The sequence below is a fragment of the Salvelinus alpinus genome, chromosome 32, assembly GCF_045679555.1.
Source record: "Salvelinus alpinus chromosome 32, SLU_Salpinus.1, whole genome shotgun sequence".
Lineage (NCBI taxonomy): Eukaryota > Metazoa > Chordata > Actinopteri > Salmoniformes > Salmonidae > Salvelinus > Salvelinus alpinus.
This window is the reverse complement of record NC_092117.1, coordinates 14,213,927-14,223,778: the sequence shown is the minus strand read 5'-3', so window position 1 is coordinate 14,223,778 and position 9,852 is coordinate 14,213,927. Positions and strand designations below refer to the sequence as shown.

At 39.5% G+C, this 9,852-nt stretch overlaps 1 protein-coding gene across 1 annotated transcript; it reads right to left on the bottom strand.

Annotated features, from left to right (window-relative positions):
• Window positions 1-3,000: 3,000 nt before the first annotated feature.
• Window positions 3,001-9,695, bottom strand: yipf4 (Yip1 domain family, member 4). The gene is made up of 6 exons (XM_071379579.1): window positions 9,442-9,695; window positions 5,921-6,074; window positions 5,609-5,780; window positions 5,136-5,213; window positions 4,842-4,955; window positions 3,001-4,647 (listed from the first exon to the last, which is right to left on the bottom strand). Exons 1-6 carry the CDS (start codon window positions 9,497-9,499, stop codon window positions 4,510-4,512), a joined length of 714 nt encoding a protein of 237 aa, XP_071235680.1. The 5' UTR covers window positions 9,500-9,695; the 3' UTR covers window positions 3,001-4,509.
• Window positions 9,696-9,852: the final 157 nt, after the last annotated feature.

Sequence of the window (9,852 nt, the reverse complement as noted above, 5' to 3'; positions counted from 1 at the left end):
GTTGGTAACCAGTTTTATAATAGTAATAAGGCACCTTTTGTGGTATATTGCTATACCATGGCTAAGGGCTGTATCCAGGCACTCAGCAAGGCTGGTGCCAAAGAACAGCCCTTAGCAGTGGTATATTGACCATATACCACACCCCCTCGTGCCTTATTGCTTAATTATATGATGACTTTTTTTTTTTTTTTTAATACAGCCCTTTCCTGATGTTGGGATATGGATCCCCATGCAAGAAACCAAATAATAAACCCTAAAACCCACCAGCAGGTGGTCGCTATAAAGGTGTCCCATACACAGATTTGGTTTGGTCCTAGCAGAACTCGGCAAAGCGAAGCAAACGTCTGTGCTTGCATACTCCCTCAAGACCTAAGCTTGAAAAATGAGTAAAAACCTAAACCCCACCAGTGGGTGGTCCCTATAAAGGTGTCCCATACATACAGTAGGTACAGTTTGCTCCAAGCAGAACTCGGCAAGGCGAACGTCTGTGCTCACATACCCCCTAAAGACCTTCGCTTGAAAAACGAGAGAAAAAGTGACAATATTATTGTTTGTTCATCTTGAGCCACCGTAACAACAGCCATGCATTTTCTCAAAATATTCTGAATTAATCTAAGATAAATCAAGAAATCTGTAATTAATTTAGACGTTTTTGCTGAGATCTTTGCAGACCAGCTAGCTGTTGTGTTTTCAGACATTTTTATTCTCTCACTAACTCGGGCTGTTTTCCCACCTGCTTCAAGATGTCCACTATCATGCCCAAGAACGGGAAAGGGAACTGAATGACTTGAAGTGCACCTCCTCCCTTTAGCCCCTTTCCAATTTGCCTACCGCACTGACAGATCCACAGACGACACAGGAGGCTGAAGAAATTTGGCCTGTCCCCAAGGGCCCTCAAGTGTTCTACAGGACCGCCATCGAGAGCATACTGTCAGGCTGCATCACAGCCTGGTACGGCAACTCCACTGACGGAGTATGGTACACTCAGGTGAACGCATCATTGGGTGCTCACTGACTGTCCTCCAAGACACCGACAACACCAGGTGTTGCAGGAAGGCCAAGAAGATCAAGGACCAAAGCCACCTGAGCCACGGCCTGTTGTCCCCGCTTCCATCACTCAGACGCACGCGGGCAGTATAGGAGTATCATGGCAAAAACTGTCAGACTGATCAATAGCTTCTACCCCCAGACCATCATGCTGCTGAATAGCCACTAGGCAGCTACCTGCTTCCCCTATGGCAATTCTACCCCCCCCATGGACATTTATTATTGTTACAGTTGTAAATGTGAATATATTCTTATTTGTATTGTCTCATTCACTTCTATTTTTTTACCTGCACTGTTGAATCTCAGAGCATAAGAATTTCATTGTACCCTGCAACTACCTCTATGATCCGGTGCATGTGACTAATAAACTAATCTAAGTGCAGTACTTCTCAACTGAAGAAATGTGCATGAAAATGTAGTGCACTGCAGACAGTAGGGCCTAGCTGCTCCTCTCGTTGAATGACAGCAAACACTTAATCGGAGAATACTGTCCATAGTTCCCATCCCTACTGTTGACCAACTGCTACCGAACTTTGACTTGCCTCAATAAAAAATAAAAAAATCTTAAATACTGTTAGTAAAATGATACTCCAACATTAAGAGAATGGAAGAATCAAATGCTTTATTTAAATATATATATTTTTAACTGTCTACAGACTGAAACAACAACATTTGAAGTCATATAGGGTAGTCTTACAAGTATTGGAAACAACATTGGGAGTGGATACGAAGGGAACATGTGGATCTGACCAAGTATGTAAATGTTAAGTTTATTGTTTTTGTCCATCTAGGTTTTTTGTTGTTGTGTACTAACACCAAAACGCATACTCCCTTAAGACCTTCGCTTGAAAAAGGGCAATATTACAATTTGTCTCCCTTGAAACGCCGTAGCCACAACACAGCCAGTATACACTTATTTAAAATAGTCTTATTTAATCCAAGATAAATCAAGAAATCTGTAATACATTGACGTTTTTGCCGAAGTTTAGTACTGCAATTTTACATCTAAGATATTATTTCTCAAGTGAATTTAAAAAAATTAAAACTACTCGTCTCTCGTTGAATGACAAACACTTTATTTAAGAATCCCGTCCATAGTTCCCACTCCTACTAGTAGTAGTACTGTTGGTCAATCACCGACAAAGGGGCATAAACTTCGGTTACTGAACTTCGTCTCGAGAAAAAATGTAGTGTGCGTGAACAGCCGGAAAAAACCTGCCTAACACCAGTCACAAAATTCTAAACAGCGCAAACTGTTTAGACTGGGAAGCATGCAACAGGCTTTACACAATGCACCGACAGCAAGCAAACATCCCCCACTGTACAGACCAACAGTCGGTCTGGTGAGTTTAGGCCCACCCCACCAAGACACCTTTTATAATTTATAAAGCCCTTGAAGTAAGCCACCGCAATAACGAAATTGGCTTACGCTTCGAACACACCGACTGCGTCATTGCATCACTGCTGCGTAAAATTTTGCGCAGCTAGGCAACTATACTGATGCAGGTACCTTTTGCAAATGGTCGCATGCGGTTGGACACATGGAGGAGAGAATAATTTTCGCAGTATCTTCAAAACCGTGTCTTTTTGACACAACTGCTGACAGCTACAGGGACATAAACACAAAAAATGCTGCTTGGAGACAAGTGTCCACGATAGTAGGATTGCCAGGTCAGTTTAGTAGTGAGCTTGTGCTAGATGTGGCTAGTTAGCGTTAGCTAGCTAGCTAACCTAGCTTGCTAACCTAGCCAATGAGGTGGTCGTTGGTCTCATTGTTGAAAGAGCCTACTCTGCCTATCTTTACTATTTATTATTGCATTTCGCTCCAAAACTGCATTTTGGAGGGAAATTATATTATAGGCTCTCACAATTAATTTGAGGATGTCATCGAATAAATAATATACTTGGCAAATAAATTTATAAAAAATGTAAAGAAATTATGCAATCAAACTGTTTTTATGTAATCACAAATTTTTACTGAATGTGTGTGCAAAAAAAAATCTACATTCATATTTTGCTACTTTCTGTCAAGTCCACTCATACAATTTGATGCATACGTTCGATTTATCGAACGTATGCACCACACAGAACGCACTGCAACTGCCTCTGCAACGCAATGCTGCAAGGCAAATGCAGCGTTCCATTGGAAATGAATGTACTTCTGGTGTATCGAAACGCAATGACACAGTCGGTGTGTTCGAAGCGTTAGACTGCATTAGCGTAAAACCAATGCACATTTCCGTTCATCCTCTACCCCTAGAAACGATATGCATACTTTAATTTACTTATCAGATATCCAATTTCAGATGTACTTGTGACAAAGACTTAGGTCAAATTTGAGGTCAAATTGGCAAATTTCAACAACTGAGCATTTGCTATATTGTTATAAAAGCAAATTATATACAATGTGTAAGAACATAACACAATCTCAAAAATGGTTTCAATTCGTTTTTTCAGCGAATAATTCATAATATATTCACTGTAAATTCCATATTACTAAATTAACCCCCCTGACAATAGTCTTTAATTGCTATAGTACATTCAACATTTCCTACATAAAGCTTGGGTGTGAAATTAAGTTTTTGCATGCAGATTAATGATATAACACATTACATACTGTATGTGAATGTTGTTTAAAATATCTAGTACAGTACAACAGTTATACAGACAATTATGTTGATATATTTTATGCCCCATTAATGTGAATTAATGTTTTATAACTCTCAATTGTTCCAGGTCTAGTAATTTTTCACAATTGTATAACATGTTCTGAATACATACAATAGATACAAGCAAGTTGTCTGAAAATATACATCCGTTCAATAAAAGATTTTTAAACAACTGTATAAAACAACTAATGAAAGGCACCAAACTTCGGTAGACTTTGTTTTATTTCACTCTAACTGCCCATCTACTTGTCTACCCAGGCTGAAATGACCACTAAATAATGCATAACAGTATGCTTAGCCCACTACCTCACATAATAATGGGGAACCTTAGGGGCAGACTTCTTTCTTAACCCCTTGGTTCAAATTTGCACTGTATTTGGCACCACCTTCCTCTATGGAATAAAAGCATTAACAAAAATCAATGACTGGTATGTTTGTGACCCTCCCATGATTACCAAAACCAGATTTGACACCTTGATTAAATAATTACAGTCCTTTTATATGATGCCAACGTGAACCTGCGATCTAACTACAATTCAATCTGAACACCGAACTTAGACCATAAGCTACCGCTTTTTACTGAGCACAGAGGTAAGGGGTACATTAAAATACACTGATGTAACATACACCCTTATATCCTCACAGTCTAGGATTGTAAACAGGGTTAAAGAGGGAGAAAATGACCTTTCAAAAATCCATGCTCGTTATTTTCATTGTGTAATTAATCCTTGTGTCTTTTCACGGTGCTTTGTGTCATTCTCCAACCAAAGTTCCACTGTTGCCATTTGTCCAATCAGACACCAGTATATAGTGACAGGAAGTAGATGTACAAAAGGAAAATAGGGTATATGAGCAGAGGCTTCTTGGTTTTGAATTCATCCCCAACGAGCAGTGAAGCAGCACTGTAAGCAGCCCAAAATACTCCAGAAAGCTGAAAAATGACAGTTATTAACAACTGATGAACACATATCTAATTTAAGTCGATTTGTATCATCTAAAAAAATCTAATCAAATACAGATGTAAAAATAGCTGTTAAATCAAATGTGCAATGCTGAATTACAGAGATTCATTTGTGAAAAAAATCAGATAGAATAAAGGTTGATTATCTTTGCTCCTATGCTCACCTTTATTAGTGTAGAAACAACATCAAAACCCCCAATGACCAAAAGCAATGGGGCTATAACGATGAGCGGGAGTAGAGAATATCCAATCACTCCAAGAACTTGTCCATAAGACACCTATCCGAAACAGAACAATGCAAGTCAGTGTTTCACAGCACGCCACATCATTCATGTTGTAATAGGAAGCAAATGCACATCCAAAGATGCATGTACAGTATCAAGTAAGAGAAATGTATTCCTCATCAAGACTAGGAATATGACTTATTTCAGCTAAATGTAAACTTTGGTGGATCTTACCTCACCACCAAGAACACGAGCCAGCAAAAAGATTGTTAAAGAGCCGAATATCCAAATGGTAATTATCCAAGACACGACCTTATGAAAATAAAATAAAACGACAAATAATTAAAACACAACAACAAAAATAATACACACGCTGAAAATTGTGACATTGTACCAAAGTCTCCAGAAGACAAAATATTTTAGTCCTTTTCTGAATATTCTTATATCGTTAAATATATCAATGTAGGCTGCCTCCCATTTCATTCAATTCAGTAAGTGAAGAGAACCAGTGAATCAAGCCCTGTTTGCGTGAGCAGCATGTGCATCTAATGTTGTTTCAAATCTCAACCCTACAATCGAAGTTCACCATTTACTTTTTCAGAGTAATCTAACTTAGTTGAACCAACAGCCCTCTCTGGGGGGCCAAGGGCAAGATGTAAGGTATATTCTGAGATCAAAAGAATTCACAGCTTGAACTGCCGCCTCACCCTGAACTGTCCGTAGATGGAGATCATGGAGAAAAGGAGTACTATAGCCAGCGGGCCCCAGAAGTCAGGGTTGTCCCTCACAACCTGCCGGTTGAAGCCCAAGGAGGGCATTGGCATGAGCACACAGCGGATCTTGTAGTAGATGTCTTTCAGGTCGATGTCCAGCTCCTCCCTAATCATATAAGCGTATGAGATTGTACAGGAGCATCGTGAGATATCAGCACATTTAATTTGTAGTGATGGCCAAATCAAGTGTCATTTTAATATCAATGTACATGGATAAAGAATGGGTTTCTTGAAGAAGGTACTCACAGAAGAGGTTTGTTGTCTTCGGGGTCATCCTCTTCTACTTCCAGGAGCCAGCCATAGCCTCGTTTCCTCAGGAACGTGGTTGCATATGGGTCTTTTGCATTGTCACTGCCCATGTTCAATTTAACATCTGGGGCATCAATAGTACCGCTTAGATCTGTAGGGAATTTAATGTATACGATTATTGCACATTTTGTCTCTCTGCCCCATAGCTAAATGAGTAGAATTGCATGAAAGTTGTTATACAATATCTAAATGTTCTCTCTGCCCCGAGGCAAAATGTCTAGTATTGCAAGAAATTAACTTTAAAAATGTTCTCTCCGCCTCAAGATGGGGGGCATTTAAATGTTTTTCCGCAAGGTGGGGGGCCCCCCAACCAAATCTCGCTTAGTGCCCCCAAAAGGCTAGGACTGGTTCTGCAAGGTTTCCAAAACCGTATTACAATCAAGGATCAATTGTTCCTAATCTAGATAGTGTTTCACACTTGACCAAATCACCTCAGCTAATCAAAAGGTACGTGGAATGCAGAACGGCAAGACATGTCCCCCAGTGGTTGTCACACTGTCTAAATTACATTAAAGGCCCAGTGCAGTCAAAAATGTGATATCCCTGTTTTTTAAATATATATTTCCACACTATGAGGTTGGAATAATACCGTGAAATTGTGAAAACGATGATAATGCCCTTTTTGTGGATGAGCCTGTTTTTGTGGGACAGAATTTAGGCCTGGCTGATGACCTCACAAGGCAGTAAATTAGTTAATAGACCAATAAGAACAGAGTTCCAAACCTCTGCATTTAAAACCCATCAGAGTCTAAGCCCTGTCTAAGCCGGGGAGTGGGGAGTGTTCTACTAAGCTATTTGATCATTTTTTTGAGAAGGTCATACCAAGGATCATTTAGCTATTTGATTTAGAATTTTAAGATGCCTTGAAGTATCCCAAAATATGTCTAAAAATATATTTTATGAAAAATGTGTTTTGGTCTTACTGTTATTAGCCCATACAAACGCATTGAATAACAGATAGTCCACCAAAAATATATAAAGGAAGTTTGCTCTGAAGTGTCTGTCCTATTACTGAGATAGAAGAATGATCAGGAAATATATTTTTTACATGTATTTCACCCCACATTTTTGGCATTAAACAGTCCATATATACTTCCATTCGTTTTTTCAACTGGTACCAGGGACCTTCAGACGAGTCTTGCAAAACAACCGACATGTACATGTTCGTGAGAGTCTCAGTCTCACCTTTGTACCTTTGTGTAGCCCAAACAGTTTGGACGCTACAGACAGAAATCGGCTCAGAAGAATCTTGCGGAGGTCGTAGAGCAAAACGGAGAACATTGTGTTCGTGAGAGTCTCGTCTTTCCATAGAGGGGTCATAATAGTTTGTAGGCCAAACCGTTCGGACGCTACAGCCGATTTTGTGAATAGACACATTTTCGGGATTTCTCATGGTATGACAAACAACCACTCTAGCTCTGACACCTTTTACCAGCAGATGCATTAGTGCGACATAAGAGGATGCGGTGGATTGAGACGCATCTGATGAAAAAAAACATCTCTGTAGTTTAAACGGACAGATTATGTGGATTTTTTTTATTATTATGCTAATTACATTTCAGCGCGGGCACAGACATCAACCTTAGGGGGTTTGTTTTCAGTTTTCCCCACTGAGGTATACTAAGAACTGGAGACTGCGTCCATGATGTCCTCCCGTTGTTTTCAAGGTAATCTACTCGTGTTCGTATATGGCGATTCATGGGCCATCTATAGCTGGGTTGGATCCGTTTTATATAGGCCAACATCACATGCGCTTGCACTTATAGGCTGATCACGTTGCCAAGGGCTAAAATAGAAGTCATTCCTATTTCTGATGCAGATCACGCTGCAAGTCCTGCCTCTCCCATCTCCTCATTGGTTTATAGAAACATTGGTTATACCCACGTGGGTGATTGAAAGATGAACTGTTTTGCCGGTTGTCCTGGTAATACTATGAAAGTGTAGATGCCAAACACCATATAAATTCAAATATGAAAAAGTCTGGAAGGAGGAGAGATGACTAGAAACGATTCGGTTGACTGTTTTGTGTGTGAATTAATTGTCGGAGTAGAGGACCTTGTGCATTTCAGGTAAAATAACAGCTCAATGTTTATATCCCAGGACAAATTAGCTAGCAACAGTAAGCTAGCTAAATAGGACAAATTAGCTAGCAAGTGCAAACTAACTGACCATACATGTTTAATGCTTTTCGACCTGTCCCCAAATGAATGTCATTGGTTCAGAGTTTGTTTTGATATTTTAACCTGCGTGTCATGATCTCATTTGGTGTGGGGGGACAAAATTAATTTATGCACGATAGCGCACTCGCGCAGCCGGTTTGGGTTCCGTTCACACAGGGAACAGTGTGAGCAGCGACATCACATTATCCAAAACATGGCAGACATTGGATGAATATACATTAAAAATGTTATCCTCAGATGCTGAGTTTTTTTATTTTATTTTTTAAATCAGCCTCAGTGACAATTATTTGAATAAGTCAATGGGTGTTTTATGCACAACGGTGATGACTAAAGTATCTTATTAGGAATTTTAATATGACCTCTATGGAAATTGTCTTCCTGGGCAATATGCGAAAACCACACCTCCATTTCCTGGTTGCTAAAATTCTAATAGTTCGCCTAATTTCAGTTAGTACAATGATTATCTACACTGCTTGTTTTGTCACACTATCTAAACTGCTGTGAAATATATTTTCAATAACCAAAAATATTGTATTTTCAGTTGGTGTACAAAACCTAAAGTAAAAGATGCAAAAAATAAACTATAGAACGGACGCATAGACATAATGCACATAGAACAGACACCACTTCTTTGACTTGCTTTCAATGAGAAGAGATCTATAATGTACATTTCTATGTGAATTTGGTCGGGTGCCCTAGAAAGTTACATATTGCAGCTTTAAACTGCAGTACCGAAGCAAAACTCTAGGAGCAGTCAACTGTGCCTGGCCCCTTGGTTTTCACCTCCATACTCAGACCACTCGCAGACAGCCCTAGCAATTAGTCTTTACTAGGAAGTTATTCGTCTCTTTTTGACCATTTTAATTGAAAATCACAGTACGGTACTTGTTACCCAGAAATTATTTGATATTAAGATAAACGGCTGCATTGGACCTTAAAACTATTTACTCAATGGGAAACACATTAAACTAGTCCAAATATATTGTAGAGTTTTGTATTAAACGTATTTTCAATAGAATAATATTTGTTAGGTGGATTTCCTTCAGTGATATAGCTAACGTTACCTAGGTTGCTAACGTTAGCCTAGCCGTACAGTAGCAGCAGAAAGTTGTCAAATCTCTCCGAACCACGGTAACTTGACAAAAATGACAACACTTTACTCAAGCTAGTTACCCAATGCATTAATGTCAAGCTAGCAGAATGACGTGTTGACAAATACTGTAAGTAACTAAAAATACAATGAAACACATGACAGTATTCACGGCCTGCTAACATTACCCTCGGCTTCAGTTGATGAGACGAAAGTAAAATCTCCGTTGGTGGGAGAGAGATGCATTGTTGATGTTTTGCCAACAACCTTCAAGTCCTAATAACTGACATTTAAATAAAGGGTTTAATTGAATAGATTGCCACAAGTAAACACAACGTTGTCATTGACTGGATTTCACAATATTTTCCCAACTATTCCATCTTGTTGTTGAGGTATCGTTTGCTCAGACACACAGGCAGCTACCGAAGCAGGAAGTGCAAGGGAGGCTGGGAAAGACGACACGTCAAAAAATCCTAACACGGCAGCAGACAAGCTCGCCATCTAGTGGGGGGGAAAGGTGACGCTGGACTCCCGCCATCAATACGCAGCATGACACCAAAAAAGAGAACCACTCCCTTCTTCTTTTGTCGACCAAAGAC